Source organism: Xiphophorus couchianus, chromosome 23, assembly GCF_001444195.1.
Source record: "Xiphophorus couchianus chromosome 23, X_couchianus-1.0, whole genome shotgun sequence".
NCBI lineage: Eukaryota > Metazoa > Chordata > Actinopteri > Cyprinodontiformes > Poeciliidae > Xiphophorus > Xiphophorus couchianus.
Genome location: NC_040250.1, coordinates 15,560,999 through 15,586,811, shown reverse-complemented (window position 1 = coordinate 15,586,811; position 25,813 = coordinate 15,560,999). Strand labels below are relative to the sequence as shown.

At 37.8% G+C, this 25,813-nt stretch overlaps 1 protein-coding gene across 1 annotated transcript; it reads right to left on the bottom strand.

Annotated features, from left to right (window-relative positions):
• Nucleotides 1-54: 54 nt before the first annotated feature.
• On the bottom strand, nt 55-24,742 carry jakmip1 (janus kinase and microtubule interacting protein 1). The gene is made up of 21 exons (XM_028008970.1): nt 24,204-24,742; nt 15,684-15,991; nt 12,958-13,290; nt 11,906-12,067; nt 10,235-10,447; nt 9,706-9,819; nt 9,317-9,463; nt 7,991-8,161; nt 7,389-7,448; nt 6,171-6,299; nt 5,516-5,644; nt 5,351-5,434; nt 4,527-4,589; nt 4,004-4,102; nt 3,043-3,144; nt 2,899-2,952; nt 2,746-2,811; nt 2,524-2,592; nt 2,241-2,318; nt 1,083-1,292; nt 55-397 (listed from the first exon to the last, which is right to left on the bottom strand). Exons 2-21 carry the CDS (start codon nt 15,837-15,839, stop codon nt 311-313), a joined length of 2,526 nt encoding a protein of 841 aa, XP_027864771.1. The 5' UTR covers nt 15,840-15,991; nt 24,204-24,742; the 3' UTR covers nt 55-310.
• Nucleotides 24,743-25,813: the final 1,071 nt, after the last annotated feature.

Genomic DNA, 25,813 nt, shown 5'->3' with positions numbered 1-25,813 from the left:
AATGGACAAGAAAGTCAATTGAAATTTGGACCAAATTAAATGCATCCTTAAATATGAGAGGCAAAGACTTGAGACTTTAGTGAAGATTCCCTTTTCAGCAGGTCAGTGGCCCTAAAATTACAGCCAGAACTACATTATTACATATAATCATTTTGAGGGTGACAGTTAACGGGTTAAAATATTAAAATGTGTGGCTGTGCCTCATCAAAATGTTAAACCACAATAGGGGTATAAGGACCTGAGAAAACCACAGTAAAAACTGCAAAATTGTTTAACACACTTGCTTCACCAGTCATGGCAGAAAGTATCCTCAAAAAATCTGAACTTGTACCTTTTCTTCTATTTCCTTTATTTGTCTCTTTTGCAAGTCAATCCTGTCCTCCAACTCTCTAATTCTCTGCAACACAAAGACAAAAGCAGTTAGCTGGTCAAAATATCTTAAAATATTAACATGAATCTATTTAAAATCATAACATCTAATTATTATGCTTTATTTTAAAAGTGCTGGATAAAAATGAGCATCCACAACATTTACACAGTAGACGGAATAGTAAAGGTGATGCACCTTTCTTTGTCCCAGGCAGTAGAATCTATACTTAACGGGTATCTATATGCTTCAGATCTATTTGTTTAGACATTAAGAGTGAGTTAGTATTGTGCATTTATGATGTATTAGTGCTCAAAGTGTTCCTTTGTTAGATTTTGTCATGGTAATGAGTCTGAGTACAACAGGTTTGAATGACCTCTAAGGTGTTGATGTGGTTAATGAATAACAGGTGCACAAAAACAAACACAAAAGTGCGTAAATCTAAAAAGGTGCTGCTTTAGTGGGAGAATACTACTAGGAGTGAGGCTACTAAATTCACAATGAAACACACACAGTCACACATTAATAACTTGAGTCTGTCTCATCTTTTGCTCTTCCATTTCAGACAGAGTTACAGGGAGAACACAGAGGGATACTGCATCTTTTTCAAAGCACCAGAGCTCTGGTGGCATCAGAGGTTTCAGACAGTTATCAGGGGTCAGACTGAGGACAGGCAGGACTCGACAACCTGACCGGGTTTGGTTTAAAGCCTTACCTGCTGGGCCTGCTGAAGGAGCTCCATGCGCTCCTGTAAGATCTGACTGTCATACTGCCGGCTCTGCCGGAGAATCTGACGGCGCAACTTGTCCACAGCTAGCCTCAGCTCCTCCCTCTGCCTGTCTGTCAGCGACTCGGCCACCGCCTGGCATGCCGGCTGCTCCTGCTGCAGAGCGCTATACAGCGTGGCCTCCAGCTCCTCGATCCTCTGCACAGCCAGCCACGTCCACACAGGTACAAAAACACACACACCGGCAGGGGTGCACATGCACATGCACAGAAACAAACAGGCATGCACATGGTAGCACAGACAAACGGAAACCCAGATTGCACAGAAACACACACGCACATACACACAGCACTGTGACCATGTTAGATATAGGGAACACCGTTCCAGCTAATAGTGCTTCCTGTTTAGATTTGAATACTTATGAAGCAATCCTTTTATTAACATTAACTGTTTACATTCTCATTCTTCACTAGGACAGTCCAGTTTACAGTAATACAATAAAACAAAGGAAAAAACATCAAATAAAACCTTAAAATAAAAAAGTGAATAAATAAAATGGTTAGAACATGGAGATTGACTGAAGTCTTCACTTCTCTTAAATAAATGTGTAAGTAAATTAAAAGAGAACATGGGTTTAGCTTCTCTGTGTTAATAAATTCATTTTCTCTTGAATTAATTAACCTCTGGTTGAGAAACACTTAACAATAAAATACCTTAAAACAATAATAGTAATAAAACATATGCAGCTTAGATGATGGACAGGGATTAAGTGGGTAAAAGGCCTTCATCTAAGAGAAAAATCAGATCAGGCCAGAAGCATGTAATTACCCCAACCAACTGAGTGTCCTAGACCAATCACAGAATTTGGACTTATGTTGTAAAAGATGCAGTATCCCAACACAATGTGAGAAATGTTATTTCTATGAAACATGTTGCATTCATGACAATTAATGGGCTCCTCAATGTTTATGTTACATGCTGAAATGACAATGTTGTGCCCTTACATGTTTTAACCAGTTTATAGCGCAATGACGCTCTTCACACAGCTTTCATCAAATTATCCAAGTTTTTAATTTAATTTACTAATAAAAGTATTACTACTGCAGGTGTAACCAAAACGGCATGGTACACCTACTGGACTCGTACCATGTAAGCCTGATCCAATGCTTGCTTCCTGTAATCCAGCTCCTCTTCAAGGAATCCCTTCTGCTTACTGAACAACTCCTGCAACAAAATAGCAAAATACTCAAAATAATGAGCATCCTCCATGTAATACTGGAAGTCAATATAAATATGAAATAAAATTACTAATGGTAAGTTAGTTTTATGAATTTTTATCACTCTAGAAATTTAATCTAATGATTATGGCTTTGCATTACAACATGGGTAACAGTTGGAAAAACAACAGAAGTCTGAATTTGTTTCATACTTTGTCGTTTTCAAGGTCGATCATCTTCTGAGTCAGTGCTGCTTCAGTGTTGTCTACCTGCTTCAACCACTGTGCATCAAAATACAAAGGCGATTATTAAATCGCCTTTTTAACCTATTTTTAAAAATAGGTTAATCAGCAGGTTAATGTTACAATTGTAGTACTGCAACTGTCCACAGAGTGTCACCAAAAACGCAACAAGTCAGAGAGGCTTTGATTCACCTTTTCACAGAGCGAGATCACAGTGCCAGCCTGGATCACTGCCACCTGCTCCTCATTTCTGAGGTTCTGCAAAAATTCAAAGGAAGATTTATGAGAAATATGCAGACTGATCATTAATGCTAGCTTTAAAAATACAATAATGATCAAACTAACTCCATTATCTCCCAGAATATCCAGCTTTTTCATCAACTCGGGAATGATTACATCCTGCACAAAGAAAATGTGGAAATTTACCATTACCTAACGATAGGATTGAAGGTAAAAAAAACAAAAAACTTTTTTAGATGGGTGAGTTACCTTCACTCCCTCCTGGTGGCAGTAGGTCTGCAGGGCACTGCTGCTATTCTCAGGGAATGCCAACATGTGGAGATTGAGTGCAGGAGATCTGCGTTCCCTCTCCTTGTAAAAACAGATACCATCTCAAAACTAAATATATGTTTTTTTGAAAATTGCCATTCAGTAATAATTTATAAATCATTACTGTCTGGCAGTAATGATTTATAAATTGACTGTGTTGCATAATTAAATGAATAAAATCGATAATATTCAATGTGAAAAGAGAATGCAGTGAGATGGAAGGGAATGAGGATTTACTTACATGACAGTGAAACTACTGGTCAGGATCTGCCAAAACGATGGAGGCAAAACTCAAACAAATCGACAGGGATGCATGCTAAAAACTGAAAACTAAAAATGCAATCTGACATTTCTTTCCTACTGCCAGGTAGAACTGCTGCACAAAAACAAAATAATTTGTAATAAAATATAGTGATGCAATTATATTAACCTCAACAGACAAATATCAGACTTACTCAGCCTAATCCTTACAAAATACAAAATCATTCTAGTGTTGCAATCATCCTTTTATAGTTAAAATACAAGTTTGACCTTTTAAATTTTTTTATTAAGAATAGAAGCATGCACATAAAAAATGACAAACTCAAAGTTTGAAATGGATGGTGAACTTAAATATCTTTTATTTCTTTAGAAAATAATATTTATCTTCACATATTTGTTCATAAAACAAGGACAAAAGCAAATCCAGTTGAGTGGATGGGTATGCAAACAGCTGCCATGCAAAACAAAAAACAAAAAACAGGATAACACAGGAGCATACAAATAAGGAACAGTGAGGAACAGTATTGATCAAAGTTATGCATGCATGTCTGATGGGTCACTGTATGTATGTTTTGCGCCTAGAACTGAGATTGTTATTATCGCCTGTTGCTGACAGTTTGATGGAGGGACAGTCTCTTACTTCCAGTTCGAGCACCCTGAATTCAAGCAGCTCATTTTGGTCCCTGGCGTCCTGAACTTCAGCCTGTAGCCGAGATTCAGCCTGCTGCAGTGCACAAATCTACAGACATAAAGGTTCAGAAATGTTACAGAACAAGGCGGATAAAGGTTTTCATAACAAAACCATTTACTTCTAAACAAACAGTTTAAAAGTTAAACAAAATTTAAAGATGGTAAGAAGTTCTTGCAGTTCTTTGCTATTTTAATTACTTTCTTTTGAGAGCTTAATTATAGTTCCTTTGATCCAGTGAGGTCTTAAGCTATTTATGCTTAGAAAGGAAAGGAAAGGAAAGGAAAGGAAAGGAAAAGATTTCTACAAAAATCAGAGGTAATCTTCCTAAAGTAAGGCCACATTACAGTATAGCGTTTGTTTTGCTACTCAAACTCTGAAATTTACTGCATTTACTGAAGAATAATCCTCAGTAAAAGAATCATCAACTCAACAGCTTATGCTCAGATAAGTGATTGTAGACTACATAATCTACCTTCTCGTGCAGATCCTGGTTGGTCCTGATCAAGTATTGCTTCTCCTCCACCCACTTTGAATCCTGCCATAACAACCAAGCACAACATCAGCAAGGAAGGACTTGGCAGCAGAGGGATTAAAATGTCCCCAGTGACTAAAGAACGAAGATGTCAGCAAACATCCCCAACAAAACCAAAACATTATGTTCAGTGCCATCGCAGATACATCTGAGCGGCTCATGCAGACGCAACAAAAAGACAGGAGCAGAGTATGAGTAACACCAGTTTATTGATCCAGGCGAAGAAAACCCACACTTGTGAAAACAGAAAATAGAGCTACATCCAACAAGAGTTCACAGTAAGAGAGAAACAGAAGGCAATCTGAGATGAAATACTGCAGAAAAGCAAATCGGAGGAACAGAGCTGCATCAAGCCACATTAGAACATGCAACATGCAGAAAAACAAGTATTTTGTTTTGGGGTTTTTTTACAATGAACTTTATTTAGACATCATGCTTATTTGTTTTTATAGTGCACCGTTATATAGAATATCAAATAACTAACTTTTTTTAAATTACCTTTTCATTTTCTTCTATCATGATTGTTTCACAAGACACTATGATACTGAGATCCTCATCAATTCAAAACCAATTCAAGTCAATTTACCACAAGCAGAGTGTGCAGTCACAAAGCTGAGAACATGCAGGAGGTGTTATCACAAGATTCTGCGGAACACCTGGTCAACATAACGCCATCCCAGCAGCAGAGCAGCCAAACAGACATGCAGGAGGGCCAGCAAGAGCAGGACCACTAGGCTCCTGTCCCCATCCCCCGTCTTTATTACCTGTCCACTCTCTGCCAGGGCCTTCTCCAGGTCTACAATCTTTGCCTGGCAGCTGCTGAGCTCCATCTGGAGCTGCTCACGTGTCTGTGGGAGAATAAGCAGAATTTAAAAGTTTTGTTTATATCCACAAATCAAAACAGTAAAGGAAAAAAAGCAGATACATACTCTGGCCTCCCTTTCAGCATCTAAAGTTCCCCCACTCTGCTCCTGCAAGAGAGCATAAGCTCGCTGCAGAGCCTGGTACTCTCTGGTGAGCTGACGGAAACGGAGCTCTGACTCCTCACGGGAAACAGTCTGTCAAAAAAATGAAAAGGGTCAAACATACACACTTAACAAATTTTAAATGTCTTTTTCTTGGAAGGCATTCACCAGTTATCAAGATGAGCCAAGGTTTAAATCTACTAAAACATTCGTTCAATATTTATGCTTTTAATCAGATGTCAGAAAAAGAGTAAGGTAACAATCCCCCCACTGCTAATCAGCTGGGTGAAAAAATACTAATAGAAACTTACAAGGAATACAGATTCACCTGTTTGGTAATATTTATCATCTTGAAAAGCACAGAAACAATGCAAAAACATAAAGAGAAATATCTATTACTTTTATAAAGAGCCTTAAACTTCAGGCAGGATTTATGTAGGGCTTTTTTAAAATATCTAAAACCTATTTAAATTTTTGCATTAATACTGTGACACCATGAAACCGTGGTACTTTTATTAAGAATATACCATGAGAATCCCAAACCAAACCATTGCCAATATTTCATTCAGTTGTTATAATTGAAGAGTATAATACTTTGTTAAGGCAGACAAAGAATTACCTCTTCTAAATCTTCCTCAGGTGTGGCAGGTGTGCGGTCAGTCAGGTCAGTGTTAAAAGACGTAAGTGATGAGGTCTCAGAGTCTATTGATTCCTCATCAAATCCAAAATATGTCTCCACAACATGCCTCTGTGGGAAAAGTATGAGAGAGAATCTATATTGTGAATAAATCTCTCAAAACGTGTTATGTCTTTGTTAGCAACTTCTATCCATTTATTCATATTTTGTCCATTCAATACTATAATTTCTAGCAAATCAGACAAACTGAATCCTTATTTGCATAACTTCTGTTCTTACCATCATGTTTATAAGTCATCTCCTGGCAACCAGAAAAATAAAGGCAAACTAAGGCACAGAGACAAATGAAGGAGGAGAAGTAGAGGGTAAGAAGGATGTATTCTGTCATGATCCAAAACGACAGCACCAACACTAAATGGAAAACGAAATGTCCTCAGAAGTCATCTGTTATTTCCTGGACTACAGCAGCTACTCTAAATACTATCCAAGGCTTCAGTGATGTTCGGAAGATTAAATCTGCTTTTCTCACACTCCCACGCAAAATGGAAAAACAGACAATGGAGCTTCTGGCTACTGTCAAACCACTCCAAAAAAGCCAAAAGTCAGCAGCTGGGTTTTTCTCCCTCGCCTGGAGTATTAGGCATGTGTTCTATATTCCTAAAAATTTGCACAATGGTCCAAGTTTCTGTCTAAAAATCCAAGCGACTGTCTCCAACTCTTGTCTAGTGGTTCAAGCTAAAAACCTATCTGTGAGGAGAGATGGAGAAAATACAATGCAGCAGGAGACTCCTCCTCCCAGCAGCATCCGTGACTTTGAAATGTCCCTTGACAGATTAGTTCAAACAAGCCCAGTCATATGCACGCACGTCAAAGCAATTAAATTTTCCAACAGCTTCACCTAAATCAAAAAAACTTTCTACCTGGTTTCTCCTTTAAAAGAAAAACCTACTTGATTTCCTAAACAGCAATAAATAAACAGAAACTGAAAAAGACTAAAATAATTTTTATTCAGCTGTGAAGATTATTCAAGCAGGAGTGTATCCTTATGTTGTTTCTATTGTCCCTGGAGCCTAATTAGTCAGAAACACACACCGAGTACTAACTGAAGAAATACTTAAGGATCTGTCAGCCACAGATAGGATAGTTGCTTAGTGACACAGTGTTGGCTTACGGCTGTGGTAAAGCAATATTAAAACATACTTTGGGCAGTTTGGTTGCTTTCCGTCGGTTTTTCTTGTTCATCACTAATCGGTCACGTTCCTGAAAAAAGAAAAACACCAAAGTTTGTCAAAATCTGACTCCAAACTCAGACAACACTGGATGTAAATCAAAGAATGGCCACTCATAAGTATACAATACATAATAAAAAAGTATTCATTAGATATTTCCCAAACTACAGGGCAGTGAAATAAAAATAGCTGTTTGACTTTTCATGCTGAAAGATACTTAAAGAACAGGAGAGCAACCTTTAAAAACAGAGACATTCACTGCTGATAACAGAGTAAAAACAAGTCACATTTCAGTCAGGGCACAAAACACTAACTGGTTTGGGAGTGCGGCCCATTACTCTCTAATATGGGTAAGTGGGTCAAATTGAATTAAAGTTAATGGATATGCACTGTACTTTTTACATGACACATCTAAAAATATGGATGGAATGAATGCATCCGGATGGAGAATACATTAAAAGTACATCACAAAAAGTTGTTACATGTGTACTTTATATATAAAAATAAAGAAATATATTGCTAAACCAGTTCATTTTAACCATATTAAATAAATGAAAGTCAGAAAAACATAACCTGTGTTAGTTCTTCAATAATGCCACGCTGCTCAGCAACCTGCAGCTTGAGAAACTCCACTTCCTGTTCCTCATGGGCGTGACTAAGGTCTGTCAAGGAACTTGGTCGCTTTAACTGAGGCTGAGTGGTTTGGTGCTGTGAGGGTGGCCGAGAGGAAGAAGCCTTTTCCTTCTGGGGACAGAATGAAGAGCCAAACCAGGTTTTATGCTGTTCCTTTAACTGCCACTAGAGGTCCTGTTTCCTACTGGACAAAAAACTTTCTAATACCATTAATACAATCATACAGCTTACCCATGTAACGTCATTGCTTAGGGCTCACAATGGTATTTTACTGAGTGGCAGAAAAGAGCTCTGATAATGATCACAGACTGAATGAGGAACTCAAAAACAGAAAAGTGAGGCGTGCTCCTGGGCATTAGCAGTGAAAAATGCACAAAAATTGAGATTATGATAACATACATTAAACTCTGACTGATGATGTTAACAAACCCCCATAGCTAACAGTATAACTACAATGCTTAGAGTAGTTTAGAGAAGTAGCCCATTTAATAATGGTTAAGTTTTATTTTTAGAGCAGCTGTTGTGGTTGTGAGAATCTGACTGTAGGCAGTGACAGATGCACTCCCAAAACAATTGATTAATTTTTAAAAACTTTGTTTTGTCACTTCTTTACTGTGCTCATAGTAATTATCTCAAAAAAGCATAATACATCTGTCATAAAAATATAAAATAAAATATTTAAAGCATAATGTCTACAATATAGATCAGAAATAAGAATTAAAGAGTAGAATATTGCAAGCTTCACTCCACTGCATCCAAAGGTGTGTATTATACTTACTAATCCAAGTATTGGACAATGAAAACCTGTATAATGATGCACTCTACACACTGCTTACGAGCTAATTAGAAGGCCGAGTGAAGTTCGGAGGTCTGTCGATGCTAACTCTGCAGAAAGCCACAGACCTCTGTGGACTCTGCTGACCGCTGTGATTTTATTTAGCTTAAAACTTCATGATTGAGTTGCTGTTATTTCCAACACTTCCACTTTGTTGTAACACTGCTTACAGTCGACTGAAATATTTAGTAGTAAGTTTCCCAAATGGGTTTACTACACAGTTGGCATCCTGTCCCAGTACAATACTGGAATCCACTAAGCTCCTGAGAGCACCTGCCTTTTCACTAATGTTCATGAAAGCAGTTTGCATGAATAGGCGCTGGAGTTTCTGGACATGAGGCAATGGAAGTGACCAGAACACCTAAATTCAATGATTTGGACCTTCAACTAGAAAGAGGAAAAGTGAGAAAATTCAGACAATGTCAACTCACCATCTCTGCATTCTCTCGACTCAAGTTCTTGAGTTTCTCCTCCATTCGCTGTAGCGTTTGTAAGAGGTCATCGTTCTTCTTGGACAGCCGTTTATTCTTCTCAAACATGGGCTTCATTTGGCTCTCTGCCTCTCGCACCCGCTTCAGCTGAACAGAGGAAGGAAACAGGGTGGGGAAACGGTAATCTTAAGTCTTGACCTCTGCTGACTCAGAATTCCAACATATTCAGGAGGGCTAAAAATAAAGTTAAATGTTTTAATACATATTTCAAAAATCACACTTCAGCTTACACATTCTTATGCATGTATATTTATGGACCTTATCAAAACAATATGTATAAAGAAAATGTTTCCTTTGATCGTATATACAACTGCAAGGGTGTCTCTCACTAGTTCATTCCTCTCATCTGCCAGAAGTGCATTTCTGTCCTCCAGCTTCCTAATGACTGAGTGGAGCTCTGCAATCTTCAGCTGGAATCTCCTCATGTCCCGCTCGTCCACCTCCTGTTGGGCAGGAGGGTGAGGGGAGAAAAAGGAAGACAACAACTGAAAAAGGGGACACATGCAGGCCAGCAGATAATGGAGGTGGACAGGAAGGAGGATAGGATGAAAGATGAGTTGACATTTTAACGGTGTGAATGTAAATGTGTGAGAAAACAGTCAACATGTTTTAACTGTGGATTAACTTTGAACGGTGGGACAACTCTGTCAATACGTAAAGACACTTTGCAGCTAGATGATACAAACATCCCTTAAACATTTATATTACAGATGTGCTGACTCCTATAATGTACTGAAAGAAGGTAATATAATGACCAATAAGGGTTTAAAATGTTTAGTGATTCAACGGTTCTTCCTAACAATGCTGACAATGCTTGTGCACGTGTATGGTATCAGCTGTGTGTCTGTGCAGTCCTACCTGGTTATTAAGCAGGTCTGGATTTTCTCCCAGGCCAGGCACCACCTCTCGCTTGGGGCTGCCGTGGTTGTACTTCTCAGCCTCTCGTACCTGTCCCAGTTGTTCATCCAGGGCTTCCTTTTGAAGCTGGAGCTTCTGGGCATAGCCAGCCTGCAGCCCCAACTCCCTCTCCAGAGTACACACCACCCGGTCCTTTGCCTTTAACTCATCCATCTATGAAAAGCATTGAACAGGGACACAAAACACTTAGAAAGTGAATCAAAAAAACACTTTGTTTCAGAAAGTTTTGTTTAGGACTTGTTAATGATTTTGTTTTATTTTTTTTATATTTTGGCACTATTGGTCATTTCTAAACAGTAGTTCAATAAAAGCACCCGCTCTACTAACTGATCCACCCAGACCACCTAACATTTTCTTTTACATAAAGGAATAACTAACTTTTACATAAACTGCACACTGACCATTCTAAACACAAGTAGCAAAATAAGAGACCATAAATTCTTTTGCTTTGACTAATTTTAGAGCCTTGTTTTGTCTGGCATTGTGAACTATCTGACTTCCCTCCGTATTTTGTTCTTTAACACCAGTGTTTCCTGTGTTCATCTGACAATGAGTCATTCTGCTTTCCTTTAGTGTTGCTCAAACATTCCTATATTAACAATGATGACTGTTATAATAGTCCTGCAACATTTAGGGTTGTTAATGAGTAACTGACACAGGTGTGCAGGCTTCTGTTCTTGGAGATAAGGACAGGATGGTGAATATAAACTCACAGCAGACAATTGGTCTCCAACCTTCACACAACATTCATAAGATAAGCTCTAATCTGGGACTAAACTTCATCAGCAGAACAGGTCAGTTTGAGACGACTCTCAATGATATTCAAATATACTCAGGATATGGTTGGACAATAAAAGTGCAGATACTACATATTATGAGTGTTACAACTACAGGAATCAGGATATAAGCATTGATGCTAGAGTTTTTGGCTTTATTTTAATCATATGGCTGTTTAATACTCTTTTATTCATAGCACAGTATCTAATTCTCATAAATTATAGTTTTGATGATACAGGTTTCAGTAAATAACTGGAAATTAATGGTATAATCCTTTAAGAATTAGGAATGATAGATTTGCTTTTTAAATTTCAAAATAAAATGTAATTTATGACAAAGTTTTTTTTAAAAATATGGAAAATTGTTTTAAACTTCACAATCTTTGCTGCAGAGCATTTGTAGGAGAACATTTGTCCTCCTACAAATGTTATAATTTGTAGGAATGATAACATGGATTCCTAAGTGTAACAGTAAGTGTAGATAGCCATACGATTGGTTATTTTTTATTGTGAAAAAAGTTCATATGTTCTTGTTTTGTCTCCAGGTTCCTCCCTAAGTTCAAATACATGCAGGTTAGCTTAACTGTTATTTCCCAAAGAGCAAACATGTCCATGTAAACATGAATGGTAATCTGGCTCTATGGACAAGCCCTTCAGGCTCTAAGATCCCATACGGTGCCTAAGGTCATAGCTAATGTGAAGTAAAATAACAAGGACATTTACTGTTAATTATTTAAACTGTTTCTAATTTTGGATTTTGCTAGAAATTTTCTGAATATTTACATAACTTGGACTCTCTGAGTCTATATGTTATTCCTCTTTAACACAGTCTTACCAGCCTGCGAATGTCTTTCTCGCAATCCCGCTTAATGCGATGAACTTCATCCTGGTGTTGTTGGTAAGCTGTGCGTAGATCAGCTGCTTTAGCTTTATCAGCTTGCAGAGCATTTGCCAATGCCTCCTCAGCCTGCTTCCTGGCTGTTTTTTGCTCCTGAATCTAAAACACAAAGACCGGCACACATAAATTAATATACAAAAAATTTTAAAGTATAAATAACCCAGACAGAGGTTCATATTTTTATAAATACTTATAAACTTATACTTATAAGTATTTATAAATACTCCCATTAAAATGCTGTAATGGTTAATGCTCTGTTTGTCTAGAAAACACAAAGTAAAACAATAACTTGGCATGCTTTCCAACTTGCTTCCTGTTTTTCAGCAACAAATTTACAAAAGATGTCTGAAGTATTACAAGAATGTTGAGACACCCGCACACATTCACACATTTATTCCCAGTACATGTAGCTTAATAATTACTTAAATAAACAGAGCCAACAAAGCTAAACAAAATCTGTTGGGCATTTATGATTTCAAAAACCACAAAGAATGAACAAATAATGAAAACTCTGGAAAACTAATAAGTTGTATCCCCACATTAGACCTGCGCAAGGTATTTATGGCACATAAAAAATATGACATCCATGTGCATGAGAGTTGTGTATCAGTTTAAGTATATTAGTTAAATATATTGACAAATTATTAGGAAAAATGATAACAATCTGCAGTAAAATTGGATATGTTGTACAGACTTTACATAGCACCGTGTTCCTAATAATTGTGGTCCTGATTCCCATTTAGTCAAATTCTTTCAATAGAACAAATTTTCATCTCTGACCATAACATAACTCTTGCTTATTGGAGTCACACTGAATTACAACAGGCAATGAGTAGATTATAGAAACTTAAAAGCGGGCACTTGACATCGCAAAAGTGTTTAAGAATTGACTGGTGGTCAGTACAAAAACACCAAAACCAAAGAAATACAAACTGTGAAGAAAAATGAAAATATAAAGTTCTCTATCAGAGACACATGAATGAACCCACCTCCTGCTGAAGCTTTAGCCTCTCCCCATCAAAAGCTCTCCTAGCTTCCTCCCGAGCTTCTCCTAGAAGGGCGTTTTTAAGCTTGTCAGCTGCTCCATCTCTTAGTGCATTTACAAGTCCCTGCAGCCTCTGCACTTCTGTGTCCCGGATCTTGATCGCCCGAGTTAGCTCAGCTTCATGCTGCCGCCCTAGAGCCTCACGAGCAGACGATATTTCACGTAGTTTTTCTTCGTGGAGTTTGGCACGCAGGTCAGTGAGTGCTACAGCATGTTTGTGTTGTTCAAGCTCCCGGGCCTGTCGTTGTTCCTGCAGACGCTCTCGGAGCTTACACACCTGTGAGAAAGTGGACACCAAAAACAATACTATTGCAGCCCAAACATCAAAACTGTTCAATTGCCATAATGTTTACTAAACTGTAAAGTGAAAGCCTGTCTTAAACATGTCTGCTGTAAGTGTGAAATCCATCTATGGAAAATAAGCATGTATATGTATTTAGTTGTTTTTCATCTTTAATTAAACAACATAGTTTTCACTTGTGCCAAACGCCCTGAGCAAACAAAAGTCATGTGAGGTTACAGACATTGTCCAAATAAAACAATGAAGGATAAAAACAGATCATGAAGGGAGTGTGCATGTCAGCAGGAGGATATAGTTACATAGAAGCAGTCCTTCCTCCTGGGAGAGATCCTGCAAGTGAAAGACATCTTTCCTTTGGAACTTTCTTTTGTTATTGTTAGCAGAACTTGACATTGAAAACCAGGTTGGTCATAAACAAAGCTGTAAATATGTGCTGAGGATTTTCAGGGGCTTCAATGAATTCAGATTCAATGTAGAGGATTTTTGGTTTACCTGAACATCACTGATTATCAAACTACTCATTACAATGAGTTTATGAAAGGGAAGAAAAATATGCCATTAATAGCCTAAGAGAATGAGATTTTTAACAGAAAGTATTAAGGTGTTCAGTTATGCCAGTTGAATCTAGTTTAGTTGGCTGATTAAGTGATATTTCTGCAGGTTAAACATAGATGACAAAAAAAACCCTGAAATAAATAAATAACTTGCCAATCATCACTTGACAATATGCTTCAGATTGTTGTGTTTAAAAACAGGCTTCTGCATCCAGAAATTTCTGGAAAGGATTTTTATAAAGAATTTAACTTCTATACTTCTGTGTATATACTGTATATTGCTGTAAGCAAATCCAATCTTATATTACCCCTTTCGACAAAAATGTTTTTTATCTGCCCAGTACACTATCAAACCCTGAATGGAAATGTGCTGCCTCAGTGCATGTCCTTCATGGCACAACCCTGACTCATCTGTGGACAATGTGCTCTTGTTAGGGTTAAGGAGGAAAAGCCTTCACTAGCAGAGCCACTAAAAGCTTTACTGGCATTGTGGTTTACAATAATTATACTGCTGGCTTTACTAAGAGCTAAAGCACAATTTTCATGAGAATCAATAAAAAAAAAAGAAATTGTGCTATATAAGGATAGAAGGAAGCCATGCAATTATTCTTTCCAGAGCTTCATTTCCAGCTTTACTGTGTCTATCACAAATTTTGATATATTTATAACAATGAATGTCATAATAACATTAAGGTTATAATGATTTTGGTAATAGTATAATTTTACAGTAAACAGACAATTACTGTTTACTGGAAGTACTATGGAAGTGATAATTAAAAATCAGTTTGCTTCCTGCCACAGATTTAACTTACAAAGATAGTTATTTTCTACAGGGTTGATATCAGGCTATTACAGAAGCATGATGTTAGTCTGCTTTATCCATTCCAAAATCAGTTTGGGTGTATGTTTGTGATCATTATTAAGTTGGAACATCCAAATGTGCAGAGATGAAGAAATTGGAGGATTTCAAGGTCATAACTCATTATATAATTCACTTTGTGCAAAACACCAGTTTGATAGTTGGTTTGGTGTTCTTAGAACTAGAAGTCTCCTTAACTATTAGACCAAAAGGGTTTATTTATTATTGGGGGCGATTCAAAGTGTAAAAATTAAACAAATCTGTTATCTGTCGGCCTCCATTTTGTAACTACGCCTGACGTCAAATGCAGCTGGTACTAGAACATATGCATGAGCAGAAAGCACCACAACAAAGAGGAAACTACAATAATGAAAGGAGACAGTCAACTGGCCTGGTCTTTGTTGAAGGCAAAAATTGTGTTTTTTTATCGAATGTGCTGAAGGACCAAGCTTGGCATGAGCGTCACTGTGTGTAAGGTTTGCAGAATGAAGATCAAGCATTTTACTAATGTAAAATGGGCAGACCCGCAAATGTGCAGAGCCAAGCTACAGTGGAGCCAAAGGTAAGCAATACCCTCCTGTATGTTTTTAACTGAGATAGCTGTGCCACAGCTTTACCAAGAGACTAAAGGTTGCCAGTGCCTTTACCTAATGGACAATAGTGGCACTAATGTGATCCAACTTGTAACAATTCCATCTTACCATGGATTAAAACTTTATAAATGTGAAAAAGACACTAATGCCATTCTGTCTTGTAAAGCAGACTGGAGTAGATCATGAGGAAAACTTTGCATACCGATAGGTTGAAGCAGAAATTATTGTGAATTGTTTTTAATCAAATTTGAATCAAATTATGATCATAAAAATCTGAATTGAATAGTGACATAGTAATAGACTCCCATTCCTAATTATTATTATTAATTATTTTTGTAGGCCTTCTCCATTTTTTCTCCTCACCTTGCCCCGCTCCTGCTGCAGCTCGATCTGAATGTCCATCAGTTTGCTCCTAAGTTCCTCATTAGTGGCCTGCGGTGAATCAGCCATCACCTCTGATTTCTCCGGCTTCCTTCCCTTTTTAGAGGGTTGAGCCGATGGGGGTGTGGTTGATGACATAGCACTCCAGCTGCCCCGTCAGGACAGACATAAGTGTGCACCAGGTGGCAAAATGGAGGAAAGTGTCAGTCACTGCTCCTCCTCCCTGTAAGTCCTTGCATCTTCATCTCCACATCACCGTCTACATCGTGACCAGGAGCTGTTGGAACTTTCTGTTTAAGAGAGAAAAATACAAGCAGAAAGACAGAGAAAAAGTACTGAGTCAGTATTAAAAACTGGGTTACACAAAACTATCCCACACAACACTCTGGGCCCGAGCCACATGACACACCACCGCCTTGGAAAACAGACTATTTTGGGAACATTTACTCTCTCCCCAGTCACAGGTTTCACGTTTTTTTACATAAGGGTCATTTATCATCAGTCTGTTGCACTCCCTAGAGTGCACTTACAGGCTACATAGTGCATGAAAATGTGTCTGTCGAGGCATTGCAATCCCTTGTCAGTAGAATCTCACTAGAATCTTCTATGAACAAAGAAACTAGCACAATAAACAAAAATGTTTTCTACAGACATCCCATGATCTGCATCACTATCTGCATCACAAATCTATTCTTTATCAGAATAAACTTGTCTTAGCCTTACAGCAAAAGGTGATTACAGATTTTTGGCTACATCCCCAGCTAGAGCAGAGATATTGGATCGACTTCAATCCACCAATTTTCATGTTGGGACCTTTCAGTTGATTGGTGGCAGAAAGAACATGTAAATTACAAAGGGTTTACTAAAAAACTAAACCCTTTTTAGTTTTTTTCGCTAAAAAGGGTTTTTTAACAGTCTGCTATAATGGCGCCCTGAGTAAATTTGCTTCATTTCAGCTTGACGTCTTGGTTCCATTCATTCTTTTTCCATATCCATCTCATGTGGTCTTGCAGTGGCTACATAACATAGTGAGCACCGACATTGCAAAGTGAAACTGTCAAATTGTTGCATCAAAGGAAGTGCAATGTTATGAAAGACAAACTGACAAAAACATTGCAGGCAACAGTGCTCATTGTCAACAATGTATCTGCCTGAGTCAGGCCTGGAAATGATTTAAATTTATTATTAAAATTATTTAATAACAGAAAATATTAATTAGAACCACAGGTTTGTCATAACACCCTTGCTATTATTGCCAAACTGAAAATGGATTTCATTTGCTCAATTTTATTTGAAGTAGGCAAAACACAAAACCAGGATAAATATTACGTTACTGATTTCAGAATAGGGTACAGTGTATATCAGAAGCACTGTAACAACTCTTCTTTAGAGTTCTGTGTCAGTACGTTGAAAGAAAGAAATAAAAAAAAAATCTTTTGCAGTAAATATCCTAAAAAGAAAATATTTACAAAAGACCTACTCCATATATTTCCTTAATTTTATTTTGATTATGTGTACTATAGATAAACACAGTAATGTAATAATCAGACTAAAAAGAAAACATATTTGCTCCAGATCAGCTATGTAATAAATTATTCTTTCATGAGTAATGTCCTGATAAAGCTTTAAGAATATGATATAACATTCCCTTTTTTAACCAGCTGAATTCAGAAGCTTCCTACTGACATCCAGTCCTCCATTGAATCCTCCATTGAATCCATTAGAACACTATAAGATTCATCTCCACCTCTCACTTTCCCACCATAATGAGCTCTCAGAAACCATGACATCAACTTGACTAAGAACGCTAACAAAATGATTGCTGATATTTTTAGAAGGAAATAAATGAATTTTGAAAATATTTACCTATTTTTGCCTTTGTCTGAACTGGAAAAAAGTAACATAGGCACATAAGCTTAAGCAAATACAGAGGGATTTAAATTAATAATTACTTATCCACTCCTTGTTTCCAGCTCAGGGCGTCCATTTCTCTTGCACAGTTTGTCATACATGTGTTGCTGCATTGACACAAATCAGTTGAGCCGAAAGTGGGCAGCTCCAACATCGTCTGTAACCCAGTAACCCTCGAGTCTTTCTGCTGACTTATTTAATAAATAATGTAACAAGGAGAGAGCTGAAGCATTTAGACTCGAGACGCTTCTGTCTATTTCGACACACATTTGCCAAGCTGCCTTACAACATACACAGATGGCAGAAATTGTTACCAAGGCAACTCTTGCTCTCAAAAACTCTCATTTTCTCCAAAGCAAAGGATGATGGGAAGGAGGAATCTATTGATGGTTAAAAAACTGCATGGAGGTTGTACATAAGAAATATCCCTACATAAATACATGATTTGCGTTTCATCTTTCAGTCGATCTCGGCTGAGGGAGGTGAATTGATTGCAGTGAGCATGGAAGCTGAATTTATGCAAGCCACTCACATGAGATAAAAGGAAAAGATAGAAGAATGATAGAATCAAAGACATCCTAAGGTTCATCTCTAAGAGAAACAGAGAACATAAAAATTTTAAGGAAAATAGACACATCCCTCAACCAACCTTACCCATCTTCCTCTCTGTCCTCCTATTTCATCCAAGCTTGCTGCATCACTCCGACCCGCTTTACTAGCATGCCGAAATTACGGATCTCACGCTGATTCACAAACATGGATAGAGAAATCATTCACACAGAGAGAGCAGTGACACAAACATGCTTTCTCTCAGCCTTTAACTGACCAACCAGGGACAAACACAGCTGACACACATTCTCACTGGCACCAAAAGCTCTCACTGCTGATTCACGTTAAGAACAAATGCTGTATTTACAGCAGAACTAAACTGAATAGCAATCACATGCAAAAGGAATATGATTGTACATGTGAGTATTGTGTATAAGCATGCCACCATTTCTGACATGTCGATGCTTGCCTGTGTCATTGGGAAAGACCAGGTGCACCCAGGAAGAAATGGCTGTGGGGCGTAACGGATCAAGTGTAAATTTAAATCCTACTCGCATCTAGATGAAAGTCTTCTTCACAAGCCAAATGCATATTAAACACTTTTCCATGCTTTCTTTCTGTTTAAATTTTTGTGAACTGAAGTGTCTAGACTCACACATGCAGCTATAACAGGTGTCACTTTCCTCATCTTCAACACTGTAATGTCATCTTTAGCTGTTAAAGTTTTAGAGAAGTTTGGATTCAAGTCTATGGCAGTCACAGAGAAACATATTTCTATTTTTTTGTTGGACATATTAATAAACAGTGGCAAAAACTAGTCAACTTTTCCTAGAACTGAAGTGTGTGTAGAATGAGTACATATTAACAGATGTATAACAAAGTGTTGCTAAATAAATATTGTTTTTGCTTTGTTGTCACACATAAATGTTTCAAAGACATTTTAACATCAAAGATAGTCCAGTATTTCTAATGTAACCCTATGTGAAAATCTAATCAGTTCCCTTGTTAAATAATCAATTAAGTGTAATTAACCACATTTTCTGGATCTATTTCACCAGAAACACTCAGACCTGATTTCTGCCAAGAATTATTGAAATAGAACTTGTCTGACAACATGAAGTAGGCCAAAAGATCTGAAAAAGAAACACATAACACCCTGCTTTAAAAAAAAAAAAAAAAAGGAACAGATAAAAAATTGCTGACATTTGTCATTCCGGAAAAGATAAGAAAGTTGCTATGAAGGTTTTGGGACTTAAGTAAAACGACAGTGAGAGCTTTTATCTACAAATGGAGAGCAGATGGAACAGTGCTGAACATTGCCAGAAGCGTTGGTCTAATAAAATTACAACGAGCACATCAACGGCTCATCCAGGAAGCCACAAAAGGACCCGGTAAAATATCTAAAGTTCTGCCGGGTTCACTTCTTTCAGTAAAGCTCAGCATTCATGATTGAAATATCATGGGTGAGTTCCATGACAAAATCCAGAACCCAAAGGTCATCTCATATTTACAAAAAAAAAAAGAAAACATCTGGATGACTTTTTATACAATCTTCTGTGGAAAGCTAACATCATGTAAAGCTAACAGAATTTCAGAAAACTAACATCAGCCAAACATGGCGGTAGTGTGATGGCTATAACTGATGCAACCAAGACTTCTGCTGTCTACCAGAAAAACTTGAAGAAGTCAGGCCATTCTTTGGTGACCTTAAGCTGGAACACACTTATATTAAGCAGTAGGACAATGACCCAGAGAACACCAGCAAATACACCTCTGAATTTCTATTAAAAAAATAAATAAAAAATAGAAAAAGATTCTAAAAGTTTATGAGTGGCCTAGTCAAAGTTCAGACTCAAGTCTGACTAAAGATGCATTGATGTAACCTTTAACATATCATTAATGCAAAATCCAAGCCTCTGAGGCTTGAATTAAAACAATCAATTTTAAAAAGACGGAACCAACATTTTTTACAACAATGTACAAGACTCACTGCCAGGTTTTACAATATTTAGTCTGCCAAGACTGACACAATCAATTATAAGGACATACAGATTTTGCTACACACACGGATTATATAGTATATTAAGTGAGAATCTAAATAACTAAAGTGCAACAGGAAAAACAGTAGATATCTGAAAGAGGGCAAACACTTTTTTACAGACTTTATGGCACTCGCAGTTTGTGTAAGTTGCCATGTAACCACATGCTCCCAAGATGGCAAATGGGCAGTACTTTTCAAAGTTTATAGTTTATTGAAAACCAGGAATGCCATACGGGAGACTGGAACTTTTTATAGGGGCACTGTGAAGCTAACAAGCACCTTTAATGTTCACAGAAGCAAACAACTGTCAACTTTGGTCAAAAACCTTGAATTACCTCATTCTGTTCAAGTAGAGTCACGTTTACATTCTGCAACAAGACAGAGAATGGAAGTAAACCTTTCAACAAGGACAACTGACAGCTCAAGATTCATTATCCTTCTCACCACCCGTATGTAGCTGGTACAGCCTCACATTCTGAGGCTGTACCAGATTAATGAATAAAAAATGTACTCACTAAAAACAATTAATGTGCCACCCAGACAACTAGGTCCAACATCACTGCAGCTAAATTGTTTTATTGCAACTGCAGTAGCACGTTTATGGAGGTGATAATAAACCCCTATGGACTGTGATGTTGGAACAACTTAAGGTTTGAGACATAAATGATTCCAGACAAATTAATGCAAATAGGATGGCAAGCAGATGAATAAAAATACAGCTTCAGCTTGTACAACAGACTCATGCTGTAATCTTGACCTAAATCTGGCAGTATAAAGTGTAAAAACACAACGTAAGTGTTAGAAAAAAATGTAAAAAGTTCTGCCTTATAAAGCAGCACTGGGTTTTGGTACTTTGACACTTTAAGTTTAATAACTTACAGCAAATGCAGGATATTCAAACATTTGTTTATTTAGAAATAGCAAACAGTTTTTTTCTCTACAAGCCAAGGTTTCATTTTTTTAACATCACTATGTAAAGTAACCACTTTAAACAGCTGGAAACAGTTGATCACGTGAAACCTGGGGCCTGTGGGGGAAAACAAGTCTGTCTGCCTACCATATGCCCATCAACATTTCTTTCTTCATGGATGTTTGCCAGATATTTACAATCTCATCACATCACTTCTAACTGTTTCAATCTGCTGATGATTTTCTTAAATTATAGTCTGTCCATTCTAAAATTTTAGATTGTTTTGTTAGATTGTTTTTCTCCAACCCCTGCACAAAAAAAAATGCTAATCATAATTAGAGATCAACCATTGAAGTTTTTCCTGGTGGATACAACTATCAATTTCTTTTGGTGGTCTTAGTGGCCACTTGCCGTTTTGTTCCAAGGACCATAACAAATAAAAGAGAAAATCATTTGCAGATTGGTTGAGGGTATTAGTTTTGAACTCAAAGCATATGTCCCTGAACTAAAAAATTAAGAGTATTGTACATGATCAGAAATATGGGGGCATAATTTTATCTCATTTAATACAGAAAAGAAAAATCATTTTTTTCATGGAAGTTTACATAAAAAAAAATCACAAAAAAGTTAGGACAATAATAATACTGTACACATATTAAAAATATCATGCTCAGATTAAAACAAAGATGCATCTTCATACTGTAATTTAGAGAAAGAAAAATGTATGAGATGTGTATATGTACTAAAAACAACAGAAGATTTGCTGTGCAAACAACATAGATTTACAAATGATAGCATGGCTGTTGTTTTTTTTTAAATGAATGAATTGTAGATAGCAGGGATATAAATACTTGAGTTTGAGATTGTTGGAAACTGTGGTGGTTATAAAGTTTTACAGCCGCTGGGAGGAATAAACTGCAATAACTCCTTTGTGCACCTAGGATGCAGAAGTCTATCACTGACACTGAAGGAGCTCTTAAGTTGAAGACCAGCTTCAAGCTTTGAGTGGAAAACATTGTCCATCAGTAATGTTGTTTCAGCCAGATTCCTTCTGTCTCCCACCAACTGCAGTGGGTCAAGGGGGCATCCTAGGACAGAGCTGGCCTTTCTGATGAGCTGATCTACCCGCTTCCTCTCAGCTGTAGATCAGCTGCTGCTCCAACAAACACCATAAAAATGGCTGATTGTACCAAAGTTAGAAAGGTCTTCACGGGCGCCACCTGAACTCCAAAAGATCTCATTTTCCTTCCCAGGCAAACTCAGAGCTTTATTCTCCCAGAAGCAATGTGTGTCTTTTTGTGTTATTATAATAATAAACAAAATAATAATTAAAGTAACAAAGCATTTTAAAAGTTAGTTTGTGAATTTAGACAGTTTAACTTTCTGGGCAAACCAACATAGGCTTACAACATCCTCATTGTACATTAACAGATGGTTTTTCTCAAAGCCAGAAAGACCACACAGAACTAGCAACTGTCAAACATTAACTAAACATCAATGAAAAATTAAAAATGTCCAACAGCCTCACAGGCAAATATGAGCTCTAGTAAAGACTTCACATCTTTGCTAGGGCTAAACTTCAACTTAGATTAAACGGATAAGCTGATTCCACTGAACATGCTTTTATTCATACCACACATTTGCTACCAAGCTGGAGGGGTGAGGGGGGTTACACACTGTCACACATTTCACACTGCAGTAACATCAGCAGATTGTAAGAGTATCAGAACAGGTCTGGCGGCTCTCCAGACATCCCTCCACAGACCACACATACACCGTCAGCAGTCTAGAGACTTAAACCATGGTAGGGCTGATTGTTGGAGACTGAAAAGTACCACAGCTCAGTCACTAGGTGACCCCAATCACTGGTGAAGCCAAACATGAATTAGAAATCTTTGGATGTTAATTTTATTACCCAGTCTCTGATGAGATTATTATCTTTCACTGCAGGAGAGACTGGGTGTAGCTTCAGCAAGTACATAATGTGTATACACATTATGTACTTGCTGAAGCTACACCCAGCTTCAGCAAGGGTTTGCAAAAACAAACCCTTGCATACATGCAAGGGTTTGTTTTTGCATGCATAAGCACATCTGCATGCATCTTTGCAATAATAATTACACCTCCTGCAGGATATTCCAGTGCAGAAGTAACAAACTGTTTACATTGAAGGTGGAGAGAAATGCTCCAAAGAGAAAACACATGAGAGTAATAGTTCGCAGGATTATTATGGCACTAGAGATAGAGTTTGTCAGTGATTATGAGTAAGGGATAAATTGGGAAAGAAAATATGTCCAAAAGAAATTAGTATAAAGGGGCTGTGTGAGGAGTAAAGACTACTTGATAATTAACAAGAAATTGTGTTTGATAGAAAAATTAGATAAAAACCCAAAGTAGAGGATACATCATGATTTCTGATCAAACAGGGCTGATTTACAAAGCTCCCGAGCTCCTAATATGGCAGCAAGAGAGAAAGCTAGTAAAGGGCTATGCTGGGATGTGTTAGAGGTGGTCCTAATGTGATGTGGCCAGACCCCTAATGGGAAGTCAAACAGCAGATTAAAGGGCAGTGGGTTGCTCTAGGGGAGTCAGTGCTTGTCCGGCTTGCCTGCCAACCACACCCCGCGGCGACATGAGAGGAGCTGCCGCAGCATCCTCCAGCCACAGAGGACTGAGGTACATGTTCTGGTTAAAAACACAATTCACGTTCTCTGATTAATCTTATTTTATCACCAAAAGGGTGGGATGAAATAATAAACATCCGTAGAAGGAGACTGGCGTTATTTACTCACGTTGGGTAACGTTATCACCGCGCTCCAGGCTTCCTCTCTGGCTAACTGGTGGACTATTTTAGTAAAGCCCCGCATTATTCACATTCTTTAACGAGTCAAAAAGCTCTTAGGTTTCTTTAGAAAAAACCCACCAAACTCCCGAAACTAAAACCCAGACAAGATGAGACCTCTGGTGTGTTAAGTCCTCTGCTGCACCGCTGCTACATCATCAAACACGGGTAACGGAAGCGGCTAGCCGCTTGTCATTCCACAAATTAGCCGGCAGAAGTTATTTAGCTTGACATCGCGAACAAACTCACCTGAAATCGAGGTCCTAAGCGCACGATCACAAGTGGCTGGATGGCAGTGAAGCGTCGCTGCTTTTACATCCAGGAAGGAAGGGAGGGAGGCTGGCTGGCTGGCCGGCTGGCTGGCTGGCCGGGGTGGGTGGGCTACGGTGCCGAGATCTGAATTAAAACACTTCATGCACTTTTAAGACGCAGGACACCGCTTACTCCGCTCAAACGCGTCTTCTCCACAAATTTCACTCATGTCCAGGCGTAAACACAACGACTGAAACCGTATTTCAGCCACTCTCCTCCAGCGACACACAGCCAGCAGCGTCTGGCTTCTCCTCCTCCCCTCGCGCGCTGCACGTTAATTTCCTCCACAAACCGTTGGAGTCCTCGAGCTACGTCACACGTTCCTTTACATTACATCTCCACGAGGTCGATAAATTAATAAATAAGTAAAACACGGCTAGTGGCTGCAGCCTATCCACGAGGGCGTCGCCGGCAGCGTGATAGAGGTGCGACACCTGACTGCGTGTGCAAGGATGACACTGGACGCGTGCACATGCGTGAACACGCCGCCCGGTGCGGGAGAGGGGTACGTACAGGACGTGCGGTCACACACAAGCAGTTACTGAATATATAAAACACATGAATACCCAGCTCTTCTAAACAGAAATATGCTTTTATTTTGGACACAAACGTGTAAACGCACCTCTTTGTGAGGTTTTTTTTTTCTGACAATACACATTTTAGTTATAAGTTATAAATTTGACTGGTTTTAAAACAATACACTCTCAACAAACTTGGCCTAATAACCAACTTTCTCTGATTCCCAATTCTTCAGTACCCCTACTATAAGAATAGAAAACATGCCTTTATTTGTTCAGCACATTAACAGTCCTGCACTCTTAAACAGCCTAGAACTCACCCAAAAATCAGGAAATTATTTAAGATAGTAAAGCCATAGGTCAATATGGGTGCTAAATATTATACCAAATATTTAATAAAAATATAAATATTTATTGAGGATTTTTAAAATTTGAATATAGAGTGCGATGCTATCCAGTTCAGTAAAGTTTAGTTCATTTCATTATATTTCTCAGTTTGTGAAAATGTTTTAAAAGAGACTACATTCTGTTCAAATTTGTCAAATGACCTGGCTGAAACTAAGAGAGATTTTATTTAAAACTGATTCGTTGGTTGTATCTCTTCAATGAAGAGAACACAGAAAATTAAGTTCAGGCCTCTTTAAATTAAATGTCCTTTCTTGTGAAATTGTCTAACTCAAACAGTCCCCATGTACCTTTGTAAAAACTAGAAAGACACATACTTTCTCCTTAAAAACGGACACATTTTGTTTAGTAAAGTGCAACTGGCAATTATTTAACAAATATAGAATTTAGCCAATAAAAAAAGAAAAACAAATGTCTTTCTTAAAGCTTTCTATTATCTGTTATTAAACAATTTCACATCATGAAATCAGGAAAATGTGTAAAGAGAGAATCTGCCCAAATGAGAGTCTGTAAAGAATTAATCTTTTTATGCTGACATTTATTTATTCCATTTTAGAATTGTCAAACCTTTAGGTTGGCTCTGTTTTTTAGCTATTAGACAGCTTACTGAATTCATTGTATTCC

Bases quoted from the DNA above. Each gene is read 5' to 3' on its own strand.
- jakmip1 (XM_028008970.1), bottom strand. From the start codon at position 15,839: ATGTCATCAACCACACCCCCATCGGCTCAACCCTCTAAAAAGGGAAGG. The intron at 9,464-9,705 runs GTGAGAGACACC...TCCTCTGTTCAG, and splicing joins CAGATGAGAGGAATGAACTA to CTGAAGCGGGTGCGAGAGGC. The intron at 2,953-3,042 runs GTAACTCACCCA...TTCTTTGTGCAG, and splicing joins GCCACCAGGAGGGAGTGAAG to GATGTAATCATTCCCGAGTT.